Source organism: Piliocolobus tephrosceles, chromosome 16, assembly GCF_002776525.5.
Source record: "Piliocolobus tephrosceles isolate RC106 chromosome 16, ASM277652v3, whole genome shotgun sequence".
Lineage (NCBI taxonomy): Eukaryota > Metazoa > Chordata > Mammalia > Primates > Cercopithecidae > Piliocolobus > Piliocolobus tephrosceles.
Genome location: NC_045449.1, coordinates 12,807,155 through 12,832,721, shown reverse-complemented (window position 1 = coordinate 12,832,721; position 25,567 = coordinate 12,807,155). Strand labels below are relative to the sequence as shown.

Genomic DNA, 25,567 nt, shown 5'->3' with positions numbered 1-25,567 from the left:
AGTCACTCAACAAGTTTACTAGCAGTCTCCCAATCCTTATTTTCAGATGAAATCCTTTTTTCCCTTTTGTGTTACTGATGTCTAACTAACAGGAATTGTATATATTTTAGGTGTACGGTTTAATGTTTTCATATGCACACATTGCGAAATGATTACTACATTCAGGCTAATTAACATAATCCATCACATCCCATAGTTTCTATTTTCTTTTTTTGATGGTGAGTACATTTAAGATCTATCCTCTTAGCAAATTTTGAAGATCTATCCTCTTAGCAAATTTCAAGTCTACAATACAGTATCATTAACTATCACCACACAGTGCTATACATCAGGTCTCCAGAATTTACTCATCTTGCGTTAAAGGCAACTTTGACCAACATCAGATGAAATTATTGATGCCCTCTCCTGAGCTAAACTCTGCTCCATCTCTGCTGGACACCAGCCAGGCTCTCCATCAACCCAGACCCCCTCACAGGTCCTGTGCTTCTCTGCTCATGCAGGCCTGGCCACTTTCCTGCCCTCACCTTGGCACCCACCCCCCCCCCCCAAAAAAAAAAAAAAAAAACAGGGCTCAACCACATCCCTCTTTACTTCCAGAAAGGCCAAAAGTGGGAAAAAATGCAGGGAGCCACGCAGTCATGTCTGACACACAGACCTGAGGCAAAACGGACAGCTGAAGGAGGAAGAGCGTGGAGAGGCTATGGCTGCATCTAGGATACAGATTCTATATTTATAAAAAGAAAGGAAGCAAATGTTTATATTTATAGAAATAAAGTAAGACTTTTCCAGTCAATAATGAATAAACATTGCCATCATGGCTTTTCTCGGCTACGAGTTCTTCCATTTTGGTTGTATGTGGATGCTCTTTTTATATTTTTCATTCTAAAAATGGCTTCACTGAACATCCCAGTGCAAGATTTTGGTTCCGGGCCCAGCAAAAGTAGGGCAGGATGTGAGAATGCAAAACGAAAATTGGCCGAAAATTGAACTAAAATCATCTCAGGCTGCGGTTTTTATATAAGGAAAAAATTCGAGGAGAATCCAGAGTTCTCTGAAGTGCTTTCTATTCAGTCTCCGGAGCAGGGATGAGTAATGTTCCGCGTGTACCGACTTCCAATAGGAAGCAGAAGTCCCCGGACAACCTGAGTCACCAGCCAGCCCCGAAGCTAAGCTGGAGGGCCATTGGGTATCTTGAATGAACCAAGTGACTGTCAGCACCCACACTGGACTTGCTCCTTGGTTTGCTTCAGGCTTTGGCCAGAGCCAGGACCCTTCTTCTGAGGCACGGAGGGGATCTCATGAATGCTCCAGGCGAGGAGATGACCTGAGAAGCCAAGAGCTGGTCAATCCCAAAGCACCTCATCCAGGATTTTCTCCTTGAATACTTTCACGTCCATAAGTAATTACTGGCCCACACCTCTGTCCGAGAAAGAATGTCAGGGGATGTGGAGGTGCTGGATGTGGTTCAGAGAGGAAGCCAGACAGGGTCTACGGCAATGCAGTTCAATACAGTAGCCTCTAGCCACACGTGGCTATGAAATTCTAAATTTAAATTAACGAAAATTAAAGAAACTAAACAATTGAGTTCCTGAATCGCACTGGTGCTCAAAAACCACTTAAGGGCAGTGACTATCAAACGGCACAGATTGAGAATATTTCCATCATTGTAGGGAGTCTGCGAGGGTTAATTTTAGGTGTCAACTTGGCTGGACTGATGGATGCCTCAAAGGCTGGTGAAGCATTGTTTCTGGGTGTGGCTGAGACGGTGTTTCCAAAAGAGACCGATGTGCGAATCAGCAGGCTGGGAGGAAGACCCACCCGCAATGGGGCGGCGCCATCCAATTAGCGGAAACACACAGGAGGAGGGAGGATTCTCTCTCTGCTCTCTCTCTCCCTCCCTCTCTCCCGTAGTGAGATACCTTTTCCCCTCATTGGACTCCAGGTTCTCTGGCATTTAATGGGGGTCTCTCTGGACTTCCACCTCCTATTCTGGGTTGCACCAACAGCTTCTGAGGTTCCTGGACTGAGTTTCCGGTTCTGAGGTTTCTGGACTGAGCCATGCTACTGGCTTCTCTGGTTCTCTGGCCTACAGATGGTCTCTCATGGGACCTCTCCCCCTCTGGGATGATGTGAGCCAACTCCCCCTAATAGGGGAGAACCCTCTTTCATATATCCTATTGGTTCTGTCTCTCTGGAGAACCCTGACTCATAGGGAGTTCTAAGGGATAGCGCTGGTTAGATTTTATACAGGTGGACTGTCTCTTATCTGAAATGCTTGGGACCAGAAATGTTTGGGATTGGGAGTTTTCTGGATTTTTGGAATATTTGCATTATATTTACTGGTTGCGCGTTGCAAATCCGAATATGTGAAATCCAAAATGCTCTAATGAGCATTTCCTTTGAGAATCATGTTGGTGCTCAAAACATTTCAGATTTTGTAGTATTTCAGGTTTGAGATGCTCAATCTATTAACAGATGACCAATTAAAAATAATTTTAAAATTGTTTTAATTGCTAATTAATCATTGATTATTAATAATAATTAACAGTTTAATTGAGTGTCTTTTAAAGTGCAAAGAGAAGGAACCTGTAGAAACATAAACTGCGGCTGGGTGCGATGGCTCACGTCTATAATCCCAGCACTTTGGGAGGCCAAGGCGGGTGGATCACCTGAGGTCAGGAGTTCCAGACCAGCCTGGCCAACATGGTGAAATCCCATCTCTACTAAAAATACAATAATTAGCCGGGCGTGGTGGCGGGTGCCTGTAATCCCAGCTACTCTGGAAGCTTGAGGCAGGAAAATCACTTGAACCCAGGAGGCAGATGTTGCAGTGAACCATGATCATGCCACTGCACTCCAGCCTGGGTGACAGAGCGAGACTCCATCTCAAAAAAAAAAAAAATACATACATACATATATATATATATAAACTGCAAGAGGCCTCAGAGAGTCTCTTATGCCTGGTCCCCCAGAATCCTAGTAAGGAGTAGGTGCTGTTCACATCACTGAAGACTTGAGATGGGTGGAGGGTGGGGGTGAAGACAGTCGAGGCTGTGGGTGGGGAAGCGGGGAAGCTGCCAGCTTTCCACCTTACTTCTAGGAATGCCTGCAGGGAAGAGGATGGGGGGAGAAGGGGTAGCAAATGCTGAAATGACATATTTGGGAATCTTGATCGTGTGGTTGGTTAAGAATCCCTGATGAAAAACAACGTCGGGGAGAAGGTTAAGGGACAGAAGTAGAAAGCTGGAAACAGAATGACTGAGGGGCTCCTGTTCAGTACCTCCTTGCTCACTCAGGCCTGGCCTCACTCCTGCTGCTTACCTCGGCCAGCAAAAACAGGGGCTCAATCACGTCTCTCTCTACTTGCAATTCAAAATGTATCAGCTCCTGGGCCAGCTTGTCCTCTGTCTCTCCACAGAGTTTCAGCATCTTCCTGTAATCCAAGGGGGAAACAAATAGTGAACACTCTTGAAGACAACATTTCACTGGCGTTACCCTCTCCTCACTTCCTGGCTCACTTGTAAACTTTTGCAAGTCAGTGTTAATAAGCTGGTTGATATCCATGGCTCCCCCTGGGCCAACCTGTTCCAGCTCTCTGCATTTCTGAAATAGTCAATGCTTCCAAAAGGTGTCACTCACTGTGTGCCTGGGGCACAAGGGGACATGTGGGGAAACAAGAGAGAGACATGGAGAAAACAGGCACATATGTCGAATTCACATGCCTAAAAATAGTCATGCCTAGAAACAGTCAGATGCTTCTGTCTCTGAGAAGAGCACTGGATAGCTAAAATCTGCCTGGTAACAAATCATCACCTTCAAATACACAGCAAAAACTCAATTTCAATAGGTCCTGATAGAAAGAAAATCCTGACTCCTAAGCCATGAAAATGTAATTAGTACAGGGATATATAGACAATTATCCAATGAAAAAAAATTCCAAAAGTGGATTAATAATAAGCAAATGACAGAAAGAACCTGAATGCCATCTTCCCAGATGCCACAATATGCTATTTCAAAGATGTTAATTTCTACCGAAATTGTATACAGACCATTCTCTCATTGTCTGGTACCCACGTTAACTGAAACTCAAGTAAAAAGATTTTACAAACCATCCTGGGCGATATGGTGAAACCCCGTCTCTACTGAAAATACCAAACTGAGCCAGACACGATGGTGCATGCCTGTAGTCCCAGCTTCTTGGGAGGCTGAGGCATGAGAATTGCTTGTACCTGGGAGGCAGAGGCTGCAGTGAGCCAAGATAGCGCCACTGCACTCTAGCCTGGGTGACAGAGAGAGACCCTGCCTCAAACAAACAAACAAAAAAAATCAGCTTTTACAATTCAACAAAGTATGAGCAGAGGTTACTGCTTTTTTCAAGTGAGGATACTCCTTTCCTGTTGATATTTTCACATTTTTACTCTACATGTATGTGTCCCCATACAATATTAATACTGCTGCTTCGCTTAGTTCGGTCTACATGCATGGTTTTACACTGAACATATCCTGATGCTACTTGCTTTTTCTTGTTTTTTTTTTTGTTGTTGTTGTTGTTTTTTTCGAAATGGAGTTTCACTCTTGTCGCCCAGGCTGGAGTGCAGTGGCACGATCTCAGCTCACTGCAACCTCCGTCTCCCAGGTGCGAGCCATTCTCCTGCCTCAGCCTCCCGAGTAGCTGGGATTACAGGAGGCTGCCACCACGCCCGGCTAATTTTTTGTATTTTTAGTAGAGATAGAGTGTCACCACGTTGGCCAGGCTGGTCTCGAACTCCTGACCTCAAGTGATCCACCCACGTCGGCCTCCCAAAGTGCTGGGACTACAGGCAGCCTTGTGTTTTTATTTTATCATTATGTTTGGAGCTTACCCATGTTGGTACATGCAGAACTAGATCATTTTGCAGTGGAGAATTCTGTTCTATGAATATACCACCATTATGTTAAGCTGTCCCACAAACAAGTTTTTCGCTATTACATGCAGCGCTTCAGTTAATATGTTTGTGCTGTCTCTTTTTGCATGTGTGAAAATTTCACTAGCACAAATGGGAGTTCCCATTGCTCTATACCCTTGCCAACTCTTGGTCTTGGTAGGTGTCTTAATTTCTGCCAAACTGGTGGATACAAATTATTATCTCCTTCTGATTTTAATTTACATTCCTTGACTGCTAGTAAGACTGAATATCCCTCTCCCATGAAGTAGCCTGTTCATATTCCTTGGCTATTTTTGTTTTAGGATCTATTTATTTGTAGGAACTTCATATACATAGATGTGTGAATGAAGATTTTCACGCTTCTTCCTATCTGCCGCAAACGTCAGCGCCCAGGTGTACTTTTTACCTTTGCATCTTTTTAATGGTGTCTTTTTTTCGGAGACGAAATCTTGCTCTATCACCCAGGCTGGAGTGCAGTGACGCGATCTCGGCTCACCGCAACCTCCGCCTCCCGGGTTCAAGCGACTCTTGTGCCTCGGCCTCCCGAGTGGCTGGGATTACAGGTCCGTGCCACTGCACCTGGCTAACTTTTTGTATTTTCAGTAGAGATGAGGTTTCACCATCTTGGCCAGGCTGCTCTTGAACTCCTGACCTCAGGTAATCCACCCACTTTGGCCTCCCAAAGTGTTAGGATTACAGGCGTGAGCCACTGTGCCTAGCTTAATGGTGTCTTATATCTGATTTTCTGGTATTTATTCCATATTTCTAATACTACTTAATTTAAAAAATTTAAATATTAGCTATTGACATTACAGAAAATGAGAATTTAGCTATGTTTCCATTTCTCCTCCTTCCCTTTATTTATATTAATAGAGGCTTATTATTTATATTACACTTTGACTCCATATTATTTGGAGTTAATCTGGGTAGTATACTATAATTACTGGTTTTCCCTGCACTCTTATTTGTTCTCCCTGGAATTAATAATTGCCTTGTTTGGCTTGCTTGTTTTCTATGTACCCAATTGAATTCAAAATACTTTGTCACTTTCCTAATTTGTCTGTTAAGATATTGAACCAAAATTTGCTTAACTTACTTAAAAAAAAATTAAACCTCATCCTAAGCAGTGATAAACACCAAATTTATGAGTTTTGTGTGCTAATTTTGTTGCTTCTCTTATACATTAAAAATATTACCAAAAAAATATTGAACCATACATCATGTAAATGAATTTCATCTTCTTGAATTAATCCCTCCTGGACCTGTCTCAATGCGAACTGAGTTTTCCTCTATCCCTAAGGCACATCTGTCTTCCTGACATCTTCCTTCACCATTCCCTGGGATTCTCTTCCTCTGCCTTGTGCTGGACATTCTGTTATCTTGGGTCTACCTCTCTTTTGGTCACTCCCTCACCAAGGACACATCTTGCTGTCTTGCTTTAGCTTGCTGAGAAAGAATAGGTGGGAAGTCAATTTTTTTGCCACGTATGTCACGGCATTCTCCTCTAACCTCTCACTGATTGAAACTTGGGCAGAATATTGAACTCCTAGGCTGAGCATGCTTCCTTCAGAAGCAGAATTCTGAAGGCACTGCTTAAGAATCTTCTATCTGCCATTGCTGCTTTGGTCAGTCTGGAAGCATTCACATTTCTGATCCTTTGTATGTGACATGTTTTCTCTCTAGAAGGTTGTAGAATCTTTTGTCACCAGTATACATGATGGTGAGCTCTGTGGCATAAACTTAATTCTTCCCATTGTATTGGGAGCTCAATGGGCCTTTTCAGTATAGAAACTCATGTCCTCAAGGTCTGGAAAATGCTGTTGGATTATTTATTATTATTTCTTCCTCTCCTTTTCTAAGAACTCCTATTATTTGGGCATAAGACTTCCTAGATTGGTCCTCGAATTTTCTAATTTTTTCTATTGTCTGTGTCTTTGTCTTCTTGCTTATCTGGATGATTTCTTCATATTTATCTTCCAAACCTCCTACTGAGAATTTCATATCTTCTATCATATTTTTTCATTTCTACAAGCTTGCTTTTGGTCTCAGCGTATTTCCTGCCCATAAATATTTTGTATTAACATTCTGTTTTTCATTTCATGGACATATTATCTTCCCTTACCACTTGAAAACATAAGTGACTGTTCTCCTATCATTTTTTCCTCCCCTCCACAATCTCTGTTTCTTCCAAGCTGCATTTTATCCACCCCATTGTTTTGGTCTCCAGGTTTCAGGTTAGAGAATTTCCTCAGACGTCTGATGATCTTTGGTGCCTCTCTATATTTAAGAGTGGGCCGGGCGCGGTGGCTCAAGCCTGTAATCCCAGCACTTTGGGAGGCCGAGACGGGCGGATCACGAGGTCAGGAGATTGAGACCATCCTGGCTAACACGGTGAAACCCTGTCTCTACTAAAAATACAAAAACTAGCTGGGCGAGGTGGCAGGCGCCTGTAGTCCCAGCTACTCGGGAGGCTGAGGCAGGAGAATGGCGTAAACCCGGGAGGCGGAGCTTGCAGTGAGCTGAGATCCGGCCACTGCACTCCAGTCCGGGCGACAGAGCAAGACTCCGCCTCAAAAAAAAAAAAAAAAAAAAAAAAGAGTGGAGACTAAAAAGCCCAGAGTATGTGAATTCATCTGTAGAAAGAACTGGTTGGGTCACTTATTGAGGCACTGACCCCCTCCAACGTCATCAGATCTTTAGGTCCTTCCTTTTGGACTAATCTGATTCCCCAGGGAAGCCTCTTCTAATTTCCTGCTTAGAGGATAAAGGCCTGGGGGCTGCATGACTGGAAGAAGAGGGCTGAGGAGTACCAGCATCCACATCCAGTACACATTAGATCACTCAAGCCTCTTCTTTACTGAATGGTACCCATACACTCCACTGCACGGAGAGTCCCCCATTCTAGAGATGCTCTCTTATGCCCTCTAGAGAATTCTGCTCAGGTGGGAGTGGGGGGATGACAGCCACCTAGACGCGTGGATGGGGCAGGGTTTAGTGATCCAAGTGGTAAGTGAAAAGCTTTCAACTACATTCATGGGTTTCATCACCCACTCCACCCCGCAAAGACCCACTATTCCAGAGATCCCTGGTGCCGGTTCCTGAGGACTGTAAGCATTACCTGATGTAATTTACATGGGATCTTTGCATATCTACTTCTGGCTTGGGAGTCAGCTTTTGGGGACTTGACAGGTTAGTTCCCAGTCATTCATATGCTTTACAGCTCACAAAACTGTGTTGTTGTTGTCTTTCTGCTTTTTCCTGCCATTGTGGGTTTATGGTCTTTTAAGAAAAAAAAAAAAAATCTCCATATTGTAGTTTTAGTGGATTTTGGAAGGAGAGAAAATCAGATGCATGTTCAATCTGTCATCTTTACTTCCAGCCTTGCTGTGTCATTATATTACACGCATGACTCTTGGAAATACCATACAACAGGATTTCATGTCTGTCCACCTGAAATTTTCTTTAAACAGTTGAGTTTATTCCATTTATATCTCTTACGATTGCAGAGATAAATGCAATGATTGCTAGCACCCTCATTTTCTGTTTTCCAATTATTATGTGTGGTTTTTTTTTTTGTTTGTTTGTTTGTTTTTCTCTTGTAGTGCCTTCTATGTATTTTTTTTTTATTTTTCCTTTTCATCCTTTGTTAGTTTGAAAGTTATATATCTTATTTCTATTCTTTTTGTGGTTAGTCTTACTTTTCTAACATGCATATTTGACACTAAATTTATTTTATTTTTTTACTATTTGGACATTAAATTTAAATGTAATACCTTTATCCTCCTTTCAAACAATACAAGAGCTTGAAATACTGATTCTGCCACCACAGAAACTTAAAGTCCTTCTCTTTTGTCTTGTCACATCTCTAAAAAATACTGTTCTTTGTTAAAATGCTACATAAGCATGCCTATAATCCCAGTACTTTGGGAGGCCAAGGCGGGTGGATCACTCGAGGTCAGGAGTTCATGACCAGCCTGGCCAGCATGGTGAAACCCCCTCTCTACTAAAAATACAAAAATTAGCTTGGCGTGGTGGCGCCCACCTATAATCCCAGCTATTTGGGCGGTGGAGGCAGGAGAATCACTTGCACCCGGGAGGCAGAGGTTGCAGTGAGCCGAGATTGTGCCACTGAACTCCAGCCTGGGTGACAGAGCAAGAATCTATCTCCAAAAAAAAAAAAAAAAAAAGTCTACGTAAGCCCATGTTCTAACTATCCTTTGATCTACTCATTCCTGAGTTCATCCATGTGTATGTGCTACACATTTTAATAAAATCCATTTGCTTTTCTCTTGTTAATCTACCTTTTGTCAATCTAATTTTCAGGGCCCAACCAAAGAACCTAAGATGGTTCCAGAGAAAAAAAAAAAAAGTTTCCTCTCCTACAACACAATTTTTTTCCTACCTTGGTACTTGTACTTCTCATCTTTCTTCTATTTCTGTGAAAGAGATGTAATCTATTTCATATAGCCTTAACTAGCCCTTTCAGTGAGAATATGCAGGTAGTATCTTCTTCAAATCTTTGCCTGAAAATATCCTTACTCTTTCCTATTTTATCATAGAATACTAGGTTTCTTAAATTTTCGCTCAATACTCGAAGACATTACTCCATTATCTCCTGGCATTCACTGTGGCTGACGAATACATAGTTTGTTATCAGTTTAATTGCTATTTTATAGTAACAATCTTTTTTTCCTCTGGTCAATTTTACATTTTTCTATTTTTTGTTGATAATCTGTGGTCTTACTATAATATGTCCAGGGATGAATTTTTTTCTTGTTGATCTCCATCAAATCATTTTGTGCTCCTTAAATCTAAAGACATGTTTTTCTTTAAATCTGGAAAAGAAAAATTCAACCACAAACTTCCCCTTCTCCCTATTTTCTTCCTCAGCAATTCCCACTAGATGGAATGTTAAGCTTTTGCATTCTATCACCCATGTTTCTCAGTTTAAGAATGCCTACATCCTTATCTCTGCACTTCATTCTCTTCATTCTGGGTGGCGGCTCTACATCTGTTTTCAAGTTCAGCAATTCTTTATTTGTGTATAATCTTCAGGTTCTGTCGACTAAAGATCATTTAACATTTTCAGCATAATTTTGGAAAGTTCTCTTTGGTTTGCCTTCCATCCTGCCTATTCTTTTTTAATATTGTTTGATTCTCTTGTCAAGGATTCTGTTTTTTAATTTTAAAATATCCATTTAAACAATTATTTTTTATTTTCTTCCGTACAGTTCTATTATTTTTAGTTCTCAGGGTACTGACTCTCCTACTGATTGTGTCTGCCGATGCTCTCTCATGACGATTCTATTTTCAGTGTGTTTTGTTGTAAGCTCAACATGAACAAGCGCTGCTTTTCTGAGAATCTTGTAAGTTCTGACATTTGAATTGAGAGGTTTCATATTTGCTTCTGCTAGGGCCCTAGGGATTTCAATTGTCCTTCATCAGTTTCATGTTAATCTCTCTACTTGGGCCTTGCCTCACTGCACAGACAATATGACCTCAGAACCAAGAGTTCTGATTTCCCACTGGTAACATTTTCCTTTTTTCCACCAAAGTCCCCAGTGAGAATTCAGGTGCTTCCCTGAGAGGGTCTAGTCCCCTCTGCACAGATGGGGACTTACCTAGATTTGGCACCAACCCACACAAGGTGTCACCTTACCCAAGAAGTGTGTCATCTCCCAGGATAGCTGACCCCTCCATCAGACACTGAGCCAGTGTTGTCAAAGGCAACTTTTTCTGAAAAGAAAGCAAATGGTGTAATGAAAGCTACTTTCCATATTCATCTGTTGCATCTAAAATAGCAAAAAGTCAAATACTTGCCAAGGTATTTTATCAGCTATAACAAGCTGACTTTAAAATAGGTTTAAACCTAGAAATTCATAGTGTACCATGATGGGTTAGACTTAGAGATGTCAAAATTCAGAAAACGAGAACTGAATTATATTTGCCACTTTGAGAAATAAGCCTAAGGCTAACATGCTGCATTTTAAAATGAGGTAGGACAGCAAGAAGGAAAAATGAGAAAAATTTAAAATGATGTCAACAAAGATTTGAGCAATGCCTTAATTTCCAAAAATAATATGTCTCTTAAAGAGTGTATTTGCCTTATTTTAAAAATGAGGCAGTGGCTGGGCGCGGTGGCTCACGCCTGTAATCCCAGCACTTTGGGAGGCTGAGGTGGGGGGATCACCTGAGGTCAGGAGTTCGAGACCAGCCTGGCCAACATGGTGAAACCCTGTCTCTACTAATAATATAAAAATTAACTGGGTGTGGTGGCACATGCCTGTAATTCCAGCTACTCGGGAGGCTGAGGCGGCAGAATGGCTTAAACCCGGGAGGCAGAGGTTGCAGTGAGCCAAGATTGTGCCATGGCACTCCAGCCTGGGCAACAAGAGTGAAACTCTGTCTCCAAAATAAATAAGTAACTAAATGAGGCAGCTATGGTCACAAAAGAGACAGAAAAGTGTTCACATGCAATTACAACCCAGAAAGAGTAAGTGCCAAAATAAAGACACACACCAAAAAAGATAGATGGCCGAAGAGCACATGAAAAGATAATTAACCTCATTAGTCATTAGGGAAACCCCAATCAAGGTCTCACTTTACACTCACTAAAATGGCTATAATAATATTAATACTTAACAAAACAAAAAAAAAAAAAATAAGGATTGGTGAGCATAAACCTTCATGCATTACTACTAGTGGAAGTTTAAACTGGTGCAGCACTGTGAAAGTGTACTTAGTATCTCAATAAGTTAAGCAGAATTATCACATGGCATAGCAATTCCACTCCCGGGTATATATCCAAAGTAACTGAAAACAGATGTTCAAAAAAGAGGTACACAAATGTGAAGAGCAACACTATTCACAACGGCCAAAAGAGGGGAACAACTCAAATGTCCACCAATGAATAAATGGATAAACAAAATGTGGTATATCCATACAATGGAACATTATGCAGCCATGAAAAAGGGAATGTTGCATGCTATAACATGGATGAATCCTGAAGACATCATGCTAAATAACCTAGACACAAAAGGACACATATTTGTGTAACTCTATTTAATGAAATATCCAGAATAAGCAAATTCATAGAGGCAGAAAGTAGATTAGTGCTTGTCACAGGGCTGCAGGGGTGAGTAAAATGGGGAAGGACTGCTTAATGGGTATGTGGTTTCCTTTGGGGATGATGGAAACATTCTGGAACTAGATAGTGGTGGTAAATAGCCTGTTAAAACCACTGTACACTTTTAAATGCTACATTTTATGTTACAGGGAGGGACAGACAAGCTGTGATAGGAGTTTAGCATGACCCGTTCCCCATGCTAAGTATCAAAGAGCTCTCTCCTTTCTGAACTAAGACCAGCCAGTACACACAGACAGAACAAAAACAAGGTAAGAACCACTAGCACCTTCTCAGGTCTTCCAATCTACATGGCTACAAAGGTAGTCCTTCAAACAGAAAGTGACTGAACTACACCCAGCCCAGAGTCTCCTGGTGTTAACACACAGCGAGTTTCCACTTATAATTCATTTACTAATCCAACATTTATGGAGGGCAGGCACCACACCAGTGATGAATAAAACTAGACACTGTTCTCATGGAACATTTTTCTTTTCTCTTTTCTTCTTCTCTCTTTCTTTTCTTTTCTTCTGTTTTGTTGTGTGTTTTGTTTTGTTTTTTGATACAAGGTCTTGCCCTATCACCCAGGCTGGAGTACGGTGTTGCAATCATAGCTCACTGAAGCCTCTAGCTCCTGGGCCCAAGCAATCCTCCTGCCTCAGCTTCCCGAGCAACTAGAACTACAGGCACGCACCCCCACGCCTGGCTAATTTTATTTCTAAATTTTTTGTAGAGATGGTGTCTCACTATATTTCCACGGCTGGTCTCGAACTCCTTGGCTCAAGCAATCCTCCTGCTTTGGTCTCGAGCTACCACACCCAGCCACAGAACTTACTTCTAATGGTGAAGATAAACAATAAACATCATCATACCTTGCCCTAAGGTTACTCTTTTCATCTGGTTGTTCATTTGTATCCTTTATAATATCCTAACTGATAAATACAACTAAAGTGTTTCCCTGAGTTCTCCAAGCCATTTTAGCAAATTATCAAACCTGAGGAGGGGGTTGCGGAACCCCTCATTTATAGCTGGTTGATCAGAAATACCAGAAGGCTAGATTTGCAACTGACATGCTAAGTAGGGGCAGTCTCGTAGGATTGAGCCCTTAACCTGTGGGATCTGACACTAACTCCAGATATATAGTGTCAGAATAAATTGCAAGACACACAACTGGTGTTCAGAGAGTTGCAGAACTGCTTGGTGTGTGGAGAAAATCCCCCACACATGTGGTCACAGAAGTGTTATATAAGTGTAGACAAACAGAGTATGTTTTTCAGAGAAGCAGGCATAATATTCCAGCTGTAGCCTCACAGAGAGGGCAGAGCTTATGGGATTGGTTCTCAACCAGGGGTGATTTTTGTCCTCCTGGGGTCATTTGGCAACAGCTGGAGACACTTCTGATTGATACCACATGGGAGATGCTATTGGCATCTGATGGGTAGAGGCCAGGGACGTTGCTAAACATCCTACAATGCACAGAACAGTCTCCTCCAACAAAGAATGACTAGGCTCAAAATGTCAATAGTGCCATGCTTGAGAAACCAGGTTTAATTTGCAAGTGTCTACAATGTCCCAGTGACAAGTCAGTGAAGACGTTTCGTCTTGAATGTCAGATGGTACAATCATAGTACTGATGAGCTCACAGAAAAAGACCATTTTGGTTTGTGTTAAACATTCACAGTCCCGTGACCTGCCATCAGGGCAAGACTTCAGCATTTCTGAATCTTTTTGAAATTGTACAAAGAAGAGAGGATTTGCCTATCGTAAAGGGGACTTCTGACAGTCCAAGAGTTGACATCCTTTGAAGAAATACATCTACCAGAAGGTAAGTAGAGTTTTCCCAACTATGGAAAAAGACTAGTCAGATTATCCTGTCAGTGAGTGGAGCAGAAAACTGTGCCCAAGGGTGACCAAACGAATGAAGGTCAAGATCCACAAGACAAGACCGGCCACTGGAGGAACATGAGGTTGATCGGACTTCTGGAGGGAGGATGGAGAGGGGACAGCCAAGCAACTGTTCTGCAAAGTGCAGACTGGAAAACACAGTTTGGAGTTACAGGGCTGGAGGCACCCTGCTCCTGAGCCAAGGAAGCTACATTTTCTCATCATTTTGAGTCATTTATCACCTGCACTAATGATTTTGAGATCCTCTTAGGTAGCAGAGAGGACAGAATTAAGTGAATTCTCAACGGATGTGCTTTTTAATTTTAACAATGAGCACAACCTTTACCTCTTGCCCTTTCTCATTCTCTATCGTATCTCTTATAGTAAAAGAATTAATTCGCCTGTAATCCCAGCACTTTGGGAGGCCGAGGCGGGTGGATCATGAGGTCAGGAGTTTGAGACCAGCCTGGCCAATATGGTGAAACCCCATCTCTACTAAAAATACAAAAAAAGTTAGCCATGGGTGGTGGCGCACCCCTGTAGTCCCAGCTACTTTGGAGGCTGAGGCAGGGGAATTGCTAGAATCTGGGAGACAGAGGTTGCAGTGAGCCGAGATCGTGCCACTGCACTTCAGCCTGGGTGACAGAGTGAGACTCCATCTCAAAAAAATAAATAAATAAATAAAACTAAAAGATGCCAGAAGATTTATAGTAAAAAGTCCCTCCCACACTCACTCATCCCTCAACCACCTCATTCCCCTCACCAGAGACCATGACAGTGACCAGATTTTGTGTATCCTTTCATAAATATTCTAAGCAGATTCAATTATACATACATGTGTGTGCGTCTGCTTTTATTATTTCTCCCCACGTTAGCATACTCAACTTACACACCACTCTGTGCCTTGCTTTCCTTTTCACACAGAGAAAGATACCTTTCATATCATTTCCTATCATTCCATATGGAACTGTCTTGTTCTTTTATTTTAATGGCTACACAGATCATTGAATGAAGATGAGAAAATGTTACTCAAGCACCCTACCAATGGTGTAACTGTCACTCTAGGAGAGATGTTAAGGTGAATTTGAGAGCCTGGATTCCAAGGTGGGGGTAAGTTAGTGAAAATCAACATGAGTTTTTATTTGGGTAGATGCTTTAAGAATCAAGAAATTGGCCAGGCGCAGTGGCTCACGCCTGTAATCCCAGCGCTTTGGGAGGCCGAGGCAGGCGGATCATGAGGTCAGCAGATTGAGACCATCCTGGCTAACATGGTGAAGCCCCATCTCTACTAAAAATACAAAAAATTAGCTGGGTGTGGCAGCACGCACCTGTAATCCCAGCTACTCGGGAGGCTGAGGCAGGAGAATCACTTCAACCCAGGAGGCGGTGGTTGCAGTGAGCTGAGATTGCACCACTGCACTCCACCCTGGGCAACAGAACGAGACTCTGTCTCAAATTAAAAAAAAAAAAAGAATCAAGAAATTACAAGGATGCCACCAAATGACAAAAGAAAGGAAGAAATGCGTTAAGATGATATTACTTTCATACCAAAAGGGGGTAAGTGTAACCCCATAAACAAACACAGTACGTAAGAAGAAGTTAATGGACTGTAACCCACAACAGACTACAAATGATTTCTATTTCTAAAAAGATTCCCTAAGGTGAAGGAACATTAACAGCTCAAGAAATGCCAGGCATTGTAGCAATCTCATATAACCTAAGATTGCCTCTAACTGAGACACTGTTTGCTTTCTCCCTCACACTTTGGTCACCCCCATTTCAAGTATAATGACATCCAATCTTATACAAAGGCATAAGAATGATGCAATGGACTCTGGGGACTCAGGGGAAAGGGTGGGAGGGGGGTGAGGGATAAAAGATTATACACTGGACACAGTGTACACTACTCAGGTGATGGGTGCACCAAAATATCAGAAATCACCACTAAAGAACTTATTCATGTAACCAACACCACCTGTTCCCCAAAAACCTATTGAAATAAATTAATTAAATTTTCTTAAAAAAGGATATCCAGTCTTAGAAGAATTAAATTGCTCAAAGATCTAGAAAAACTCCCAAAATCATTTTCCCTCCAGTACCAAGGATCCACACTGACAAAGCCAGTCTGGATCCCTGGTAAATATTAGTGTCCAGGTAAAAAGATCTTAGCAAACTTCATGCTGGCCAGTGATTTTCAGAGCCAAAGAGGAGCTATTAAAATAGTTTCTTTCCCTAGCTCTAGAGTTCAGATAGAACCTTAAGAATTAAGGGAAGGAAAGAGAGACTGTCCCAGGGTTTCAATATAGTCAATCTGACATGTCTGAGATGACTATTCTCTCTAAAATTATCTTGGGCATAAGCAACACAGTTTGTAGGATGACCCAGACAATAAGTCTCATTCTAATATCCACCCCATTCCTACACACACACACACACACACACACACACACACACTCTCTCTGTCTCTCTTTCTCTCCCTCTCTTTCTCTCTCTCTCTCATATATTCCCTATCTCTGAAAATTGTTGTCTACTGTCCTCTAATTCCAGGCCCAGGCAACCAGCTCTTCTGTGGTTCAGCCCCAACAAGACACACAGCCCAGGCTTGATGCTCTGGTCTCAATGGTTCTTAACAGCCACTCCAGCCTAACAGTGGGCCACTGCTAACAGCACCAGGTTACACTTCTTTGATATTTACTTAAGTTAACATCGTGCAAGGCATGTACATGCTATCCCTCACTGACCTCTCAAACAACCCTGCTGGGTAGGGAATTGTTATGATTCTTACCATTTTCCAAGTGAAGAAGCTGAGGCTTACGAGGTAATGAACTTGCCCAAGCTCAGGTTAACTTAGGAAGCGACAGAACTGGGTTTCACCCTTCAGTGGTCAGATTCCAGAGCTTAGCCTCAGAATTGCCTGTTACAGAAGATGAAGGGCATGCTAGTGTGGTAGGCAAGTTCTGTGCCTAAAATATTCACAGACCATCCATTCACGACACACATCTGCTTGTATCATCGTCCTGTTGTGGCAGGTTCTTTTTTAGGCATGGAGAACAGAACTGATGGGGACACAAGATCCCGGCTCCCATCACAATGATGAAAATGATCACAGTGATTTCAGATACTAATCTGTGTTATAAAGAAAATAAAATAGGGAGATGGGATTAGGGTGAGGGAGGAAGCAGACACATTAGGTGGTCAAGAAAGCCTCCTGAAAAGGTGACATCTGAGCTGAAAACTGAACAGGTTGCTGGCTTGAAATGCTGGATAAGAGGATTCCCTACAGAGGATAGAGCAAGCACAATGGCCCAAGTGAAGTTGAGCTAGGCATGCTCAGTACCAGGTGAGCACAGCTGAAGAACGATGAAAGAGGGGAAGGAAGCCCAGAGCCAAGCTCAGAGATGCAGGTAGAAGATACATCATAGTGTCCAAGGGCCAAGATAAGGAGTTCAGATTTCATTCTACAATGGGAATCCCAGAGCAGGCTTAGGCAGGAGGGTGACGTGACTGGATTTCCAATTCAAACACTGGCTCCTGTGGTTGCAGAGAAGGGAAGAGGAAGGAGGGAAGGGTTTGGGGTGGAAGACGTGATAGGAGTCACTGTATTCAGAAAGAAGTGACAGCTGCTTAGACTAGGGTGGTAATTGAAGCCAAATGGAAATTCTTTGGAGGAAGAGTCAGCAGGGCTTACTGACAGCCTGGATGTGGGGGGTATGGAAAGGAAAGAATAAAGAATGGTGTCTGGGATTTAGATGAGCAAGTACATGGATTTACAGTACCATTCTCTACTGTTCTGCCCTCTTTGCTGGGTCCTCCTCCTGGTAGAGTGTGAAACGCTGCCGTTCCTGGGGTTCCTGATTCAAAAGCCATTTGTCTTCTCACCCTGCATTTTCTCCCGAGGTGATCTCAGCAGCTCCAATGGATTCAACAGTCACTCAGGATAGAGACCATGAAACCCCTCTCTCCTCTTCATACGGCCACATCCACTCAGTTATCAAGCCCTGATACTCTACCTCCAGAATCTACCATGGATACTGATTTTTCTCCCTTTTCAGGTCCTTGTTGCATCTCACAGAAATTGTTCCCATCTCTGTGTAACTGGCCTCACTTCTGCCATGGTCCCACCCATGAGTCCTTTATTCATACAATTTTCAACAAATTCGATCATGTCTCTCCCTGTTAAAATGTTGGCTTTCCTCTACTCTTAGGGATAAAGTCCAAACCCTCATCATGCCCTACAAGGCGTGATCCTGTCCTCTGCAGTCCCGCCCCATGCCGCGTCTTCCCCATTCTCTACAGTCTGGTCACTCTGGCCACCTTTATTTTTCTCAAAAATGCCAAACTTGGCCAGGTGTGGTGGCTCACACCTGTAATCCCAGCACTTTGGGAAGCTGAGGCGAGTAGATCACCTGAGGTCAGGAGTTCAATACCAGCCTGGCCAACATGGTGAAACCCTGTCTCTACTAAAAATACAAAAATTAGCCAGGTGTGGTGGCACATGCCTGTAATCTCAGCTACTTGGGAGGCTGAGGCAGGAGAACTGCTTGAACCCGGGAGGCAGAGGTTGCAGTGAGCCAAGATCGTGCCATTGCACTCCAGCCTGGGCAACAAGAGTGAAACTTCATCTCAAGAAATAAAAATAAAAATAAAAATAAAGCTAAACTTTTTCCTGTCTCTCAGAACGCGGCACATCTTGCTTTCTGTCTGAGAAGTGTGTTTACCCCTTTCGGTGCTGCTACCTTTTACCTGTCCTTAACGGCCACTTCCTCACGGAAACCTCCCACTATTTAATTCCCAGCAAGCACTTCTTCTCAGCAGTAAGACATGGTCTGAGTAGCAAATGCACTGTGAGTGTGATGCCTTTCTCCCCTTGGGTGGTGAGCTTCTGGAGCACAGAAATCCTGCTCAGCTGGCTCAGCACTTAGCATACATAGCGCCTTGCATGGCAGACTTGGTGCTTTCTAAATATTTGCTGAACAAGGTGGAGAAACACTTTCACACGGTAGCACTTTATTTGTTGGGCATGACTTCCTAATGAGAAATGCAAGGACTTCAGAAAACTAAACATCTTCATTATATTAAGAGTCCTGAAAACCTAGGAACTAACCAGTTATTATCCAGGACTAAAGATAGCAACATGGAGGCCGGGCGTGGTGGCTCACGCCTGTAATCCCAACACTTTGGGAGGCTGAGGTGGGCAGATCACGAGGTCAGGAGTTCGAGACCAGCCTGGCCAACATGGTGAAACCCTGTCTCTACTAAAAATACAAAAATTAGCTGGGTGTGGAGGTGGGCGTCTGTAATCCCAGCTACTTGGGAGACTGAGGCAGGAGAATCGCTTGAATCCGGGAGGCAGAGGTTGCAGTGAGCCAAGATGGCACCACTGCACTCCAGCCTCAGCAACAGAGCAAGGCTCTGTCTCAAAAAAAATAAAAATAAAAAAAAAAAAAGATGGCAACATGGAAAGGTAATTCATATGCTTTCTATTCTTCATCCCACATAAGGAATCCAGTTTACTCAGTACCCACAAGACAATAATGCTCCCTCTGTTCAATGAGATAATGGCAACAAAATCCCATTTGTATGCCCACCCACATCTGGCTGGCAGCCACAGCTTGCGGGGCAAAACTTTAAAAGTAGTATGACAAAAGTTTAGGAGTTAGAACACACAACTAAAGAGCTACTGAGCTTGTTAAAAGAGAAATAACAAAAAGCAACTTACATGTGCTCAAGTAGCAACTTACATGTGCTCAAGTAGCAACTTACATGTGCTCAGATAAAAAGCAGAATATTGCATGGATCCCCATAAAGTCTCTCCTGAACCTGAGATTCCAAGACCCACACTACCCCTGTGATTGTCCATCTGTGGACCCTCTCACAACATTTAACTCCCGAGACAGCGTCTGTTCATTCACTCCCTCCCTCCCACTCCACCTTCCCTTTACCTGATCCTTTTCATTTTATTTCTTTTCCTTCTCACCAATTGCTCCGATCTTGACATATCTCCCTACTTAATCATGACAAAGAACTGGATATGCATTTCACTATTTGAGGTGATTTATAAATGTCATGTTTCCTATTACATCTCTTAATGTGTTTAGAGAAAAGCTGAAAAAAAATGAGTTTGGAAATGTTTTCCCACAGTTCTTTGATTGTTTCATATTTTAAACGGCTCTTTGACTTTCAGACTATTTATTCAGTCATATGATGACAAGGAAAGACGGATCAGCATAAGAAATCATTGACAAAATCAAGCACTTAAAATCCATGCAGTGAGGCTGGGCACAGTGGCTCACATCTATAATCCCAGGCCTAGGCAGGCAGATCACGAGGTCAAGAGATCAAGACCATCCTGGCCAACATGGTGAAACCCTATCTCTACCAAAAATACAAAAATTAGATGGGCATGGTGGCACGCACCTGTAGTCCCAGCTACTCGGTAGGGTGAGGCAGGAGAATCACTTGAACCTGGGAGGTGGAGGCTGCAGTGAGCCAAGATTGTGCCACTGCACTCCAGCCTGGGCAACAGAGCAAGACTCTGTCTTTAAGAAAAAAAAAAATCCATAGAGTGAAATCACTGACCTATACGTGCTTGGGCACCTACTTCCACTGCGGACTTCTCCCAGTTTACACGTTTATCACTGCATGCACTTGACTGCAGCCTTCAGAGCCTGGTAACAGCCACTGTGTGTCTTCTCTAGTAAGAGAAGCCAGACAGAGTATGTCCTAGTTGGTGAATCACGGCCAGTCACAGCAAACCCTTTTATCTTGGACACATATTCACCTTCTCAGCCTCCCTTGCTGCTAGAGAAACATACATGAAATTAATCATGGTCTTAGCACCCTCCCACTTCCTGTTAGCGCTCTCCCACTTCCTGCCTGTGATGTGGTTATGTGAAGATGTGATGCATGGAGCTGCAGCAGCCACATTACAGTTGTAAATGGAGGCCCAAGCATCACATAGATGCTGACCCAAAGCTGCTAGATAAACCTTGGAACTGGCTACCTCAGACATTTTGTTAAGTGAGGCAACTATGTGCCTTTTTCTCAAGTCTCTAGGAAGCAGTATAGTTATTAACCATTTTTTTAAATTTTCTGTATTCAGATGCTTTGACAACATCTTGGGCCCTTGCTGATCCTGGAGGGACTGCCCCTCCCAGACTAGGCGATTCCTAGAAATAGTAAACGACTCACCCACAGAATGCTTTTTAAATGCAAGCTAATCTAGAGTTCACATTTCAACAACCTCCTGTAAGGGGCTCTCACACCCCAGGCCACTGTCCATCTGCCCTAATTACCCGACTGGGAGGTCAGGTCCCAGACAACTAGAAACAGTCCTTAATAATTCAAACTAATTCTATATCTGCTGTAGACACCACAACAAAGGCTCTGGCCCACGGTCCTCTCTTTTACCTCCTGACCAACCCCAGAGCTTCCCCTGTGGCCTTCTGGGTGATGTGGCCCGTCCCCTTCTCTTGGGAAGCGTGAATAACTATCTCTCCTTGGCGATCATCTCCTAATCTGCTGGCTTTGCCATACCTCAGATCTTCTATCCACGCCCTATACATCAGATCACTCAGGGACCCGAATGTCTTCTTACTGATAAAGTACATAAGATTCTCAATTCAGTGAAAACGCCACCAATCCAAGTAAATTCATCTGATCCCAGAAAAATAATGTTAGTACTAATCCGCTTACCAACACCAAAGGCCAAATTCAAGCCTCTGGTGGTAACATTCAGATGATACTCTCGATACCAAAACATACTGTACTTTGGGCCAGTTATTTTAAAAATGGTGCTTCTTGGAACAACAACAAAAAAAAGGACACAGATGAAAGGCAGGCTTGGCTCCAGCATCCCCATCCGGAACCGTTCCTGGAGTCCCCCATTAGATGTGGGTTTGGTAACAGGGTTTCATGCCCAAAGTCGTTTTGCAAACTCTCCCTGTAGACAGTTCCCCTTGCTGAATTCCTGATACATACAGAATTATTTCTATAGATATTTTTTCAGAGCTGTGAAAGTTTTATTTATACACACACAAATGATTCCTGCTGGGAATATTAAGAAAGAAGAAATCAGGGCTTGGAAAAAAGAAAGAAATGACTGGTAGGGCAAGCAGAGCAGGTTTTTGCACTGCAGCAGGAGCTGGGAAGAAGTATTGTGGCACATTACATGACAGTCCAACAGAAATGAGGCTGACATAAGCCGAGGGGTATCGGGGGACCAAGGGGATGCGGAAGTCAGCAATAACTGCAAGCCAAAAACAAAAAAAAAGTCTAAAAGATACCAATCGTGTAGATTATAAACTCAAGGAAGAAGGAGAAAAGCCTAGATTGCATATCCCTTGTAATAAAGCCAAGTGAATGTCTAAGAATATCTTTTAATCTTTGGTGGGGCTGAGAGGGATGGGGTCAAGAGGAAGGTAAACCTGCAGAGGCTGTTCATGCAGAGGACTGTTGAAATGGAATCGCATTATACAATGCCTGTTATTTCTAATGTAGGTTATAGACAAAGGCATTAGAGAAGCTTTATTTAGCAGGCTCTTTTTATTGTGTCTCATGATAGCGAAAACAATTTTCAAGGGCCTTTATAGGTCACTTGTAACCTCTAAAACCACGATATACTTTTTTTCCAAGAGATCTTAAGATACTATTGAGGCAAATGCAATCTATGGATGAGCTGAATCAGGGTTCAGATATCCATCCAGGGATAACACTTCCCTAGAGGTGAGATCTCATGCACACCCGTCTTCCCAGTTGCTCCAATCTGGGGAGGACAGGGAGGGGACCTCACCTTGCCTGGGGGGGGCAGGGGATGCTTCAGGCTGGGCTAAAGAGTGAGAACAGGAGGGAGGGTCGTCACTCCACAAAACACAGAAAACAGGCAGCTAGAGCTGCTGAGTCAGTTCTCAGGCACGTAAGCAGCTACATAAACAGCTACATCCAGGGGTGTCACAGGAGTAGGACCATTGTCCTCAGTAGGCAAGATTTCAGCTCCCCGGGGCTGGGAGGGCACTTACGGAGCGCTTGTCAGCCTCTGCCCCTTGCTGGCCCTGCAGACATGCGGTGAGCTTCTTGTGCGTGCTGTGGGACACCTGTTTCACCAGCTCCAGACGCTTCTCCACCTGCAGAGAGAAGAGCGGGTGGTGCCACTGAGAGAGCGCAAGGTCAGGGGAGGAGGGATTGTGGGTGTGGACAATCACAACTCATGTTTTCATGGAGATAAGCACTCCCGGAGAGACAGCTTTCTTTTTTTATTATTGTTATACTTTAAGTTCTAGGGTACATGTGCACAGTGCGCAAGTTTGTTAGCTATGTATACATGTGCCATGTTGGTGTGCTGCACCCATTAACTCGTCATTTACACCAGGTATATCTCCTAATGCTATCCCTCCCCCCTCCCCCCACCCCATGACAGGCCCTGGTGTGTGATGTTCCCCATCCTCTGTCCAAGTGTTCTCATTGTTCAATTCCCACCTATGAGTGAGAACATGCGGTGTTTGGTTCTGTTCTTGCGACAGTTTGCTCAGAATGATGGTTTCCAGCTTCATCCATGTCCCTAAAAAGGACATGAACTCATCCTTTTTAATGGCTGCATAATATTCCATGGTGTATATGTGCCACATTTTCTTAATCCAGTCTATCATTGACGGACATTTGGGTTGGTTCCAAGTCTTTGCTAATGTGAATAGTGCCATAATAAACATACGTGTGCATGTGTCTTTATAGCAGCATGATTTATAATCCTTTGGGTATATACCCAGTAATGGGATGGCTGGGTCAAATGGTATTTCTAGTTCTAGATCCTTGAGGAATTGCCACACTGTCTTCCACAATGGTTGAGCTCATTTACAGTCCCACCAACAGTGCAAAAGTGTTCCTATTTCTCCACATCCTCTCCATACCTGTTGTTTCTTTGACCTTTTAATGATCGCCATTCTAACAAAGAACTTAAATAAACTTACAAGAAAAAATCAAACAACCCCATCAAAAAGTGGGCAAAGGATATGAACAGACATGTCTCAAAAGAAGACATTTATGCAGCCAACAGACACACGAAAAAATGCTCGTCATCACTGGCCATCAGAGAAATGCAAATCAAAACCACAATGAGAGACCACTTTTAATGCTGGAGAACTGGAGGGGCAGCGATCACAGACTCCAGGACCCTCAGGCTAACAGTGGTGAAATGACTTTAAACCTCTCCTGAAAGAGCTTAACCCAAACCAGTTTTCATCATGCAAAGTATAGTCGTAAAAGATAAAAAAACTTTTCTCCCAACAGTTTGTAAAGAGCAGCTAGAGCAGTTTGAACTGCACTGGGGATGGCTTAGTTTTTTGGTTGTTTTTTTGTTTTGTTTTGTTTTGTTTTGTTTTGTTTTGTTTTGTTTTGTTTTGTTTTTATGAGATGGAGTCTCGCTCTGTCGCCAGGCTGGAGTGTAGTGGCGCAATACCCGCTAGCTGCCACCTCCACCTCCTGGGTTCAAGCAATTCTCCTGCCTCAGCCTCCCATATATCTCTGGTATCTGTGAGCTGGTGTCAATGGCCGCCTTACCTGAAGAAGGTCTTCACTCAAAACTTCCGTCTTTTCAGCCCTAAAAAGAACATTGAGAAATATATCAGTAAGAAAACTAACAACAGAGCCTCATAATTACTCCCCAATCTCTTCAATTAAGGCAATACCAGAAAAACAGAGACATTAGTAGCAGAAACATTTAAGAAGAGCATAGATAAAACTAGAATTTACTAGGAAACTTAAAAAACCAACACATCAGCAAACATAGCAAAGCAGATACCCTGAAGACTTTCCCACTATAGATTGGAACATGGATTCATGACAACAAATGTATGCCTTTGTTCCCAGACACATATATATTTTAAGTATTAGAATTAAGGTTTCTCCAGCCATAACCCTCGCCCTCCCCCAAATAAGTAAGCTAATGTAGCAGAAATCTGAGAATGGATCAATTAACAACAAACACAGAGACAGTATTGAATCCTGGCAACTAATGCAAATGCCATCACCATGGTCTGGCAACCAAGTGTTAGGTCCACAAGAAAGTGGAGGGCTTGAACCTGAAACTTCTACATTTAGACAACCTGGACACTGGAGGAATTGGACCCAGCTAACCCGTTAGTACCGCCTGCCTCATGTTAGAGGAGAGTGCCAATTCTCTCAGGAACAGAGCATTCTAATTCAATGCTCTCTCTCTCTCTCTCTCTCTCTTTCTCACTCTCACTTTCTCTAATAACATGCACACACACACACTCTCTCACACACACAAACACGCAAACACGGCAAATTCACATGAAAACAAATCATCAAGATTTAAGGGTACAGAGAAAGAAGGAACAACATACGAGAAGTCTAAAGAGTTTCGACTATTGCAATGATCAAAGACTGCAATGCATGTATAAAATATCAAAGAACAAATGACATACGAAAAAATAAGCAGTAGGACTTCTGCTTCCAGGAAGAAGGAGTGAATGTATTGTAGCAATTCTTCTCACTCACACAACTAAAAACCTACGATAGTATAGAAACACAAGACCCTGAAAAGGAGAAGGAAGGCATACTGGCTGGGAACCTTCAGAATAACATGGTAAAACTGTTGTCCTTCACATTTCTCAGCCTTGGA

General features: G+C 42.9%; 1 protein-coding gene across 5 annotated transcripts in view; it reads right to left on the bottom strand.

Annotated features, from left to right (window-relative positions):
• ARHGAP44 (Rho GTPase activating protein 44) overlaps positions 1-24,525 on the bottom strand; it is a 102,385-nt gene extending 77,860 nt beyond the window's left edge. For 4 of the 5 annotated variants that reach the window (XM_023188086.2, XM_023188089.2, XM_023188087.2 and 1 more), the window contains exons 1-4: positions 24,484-24,519; positions 22,950-23,054; positions 10,585-10,661; positions 3,322-3,433 (exon numbers count right to left, since the gene is read on the bottom strand). In XM_023188086.2, the coding sequence (XP_023043854.1) occupies positions 3,322-3,433; positions 10,585-10,625 (153 nt within the window). In that variant the 5' untranslated portion in view covers positions 10,626-10,661; positions 22,950-23,054; positions 24,484-24,519. Of the gene's footprint in view, positions 1-3,321; positions 3,434-10,584; positions 10,662-22,949; positions 23,055-24,483 lie in introns of all 5 variants that reach the window. The other variant, XM_023188090.2, reaches the window with a different exon arrangement.
• Between the last annotated feature and the right edge of the window lie 1,042 nt (positions 24,526-25,567).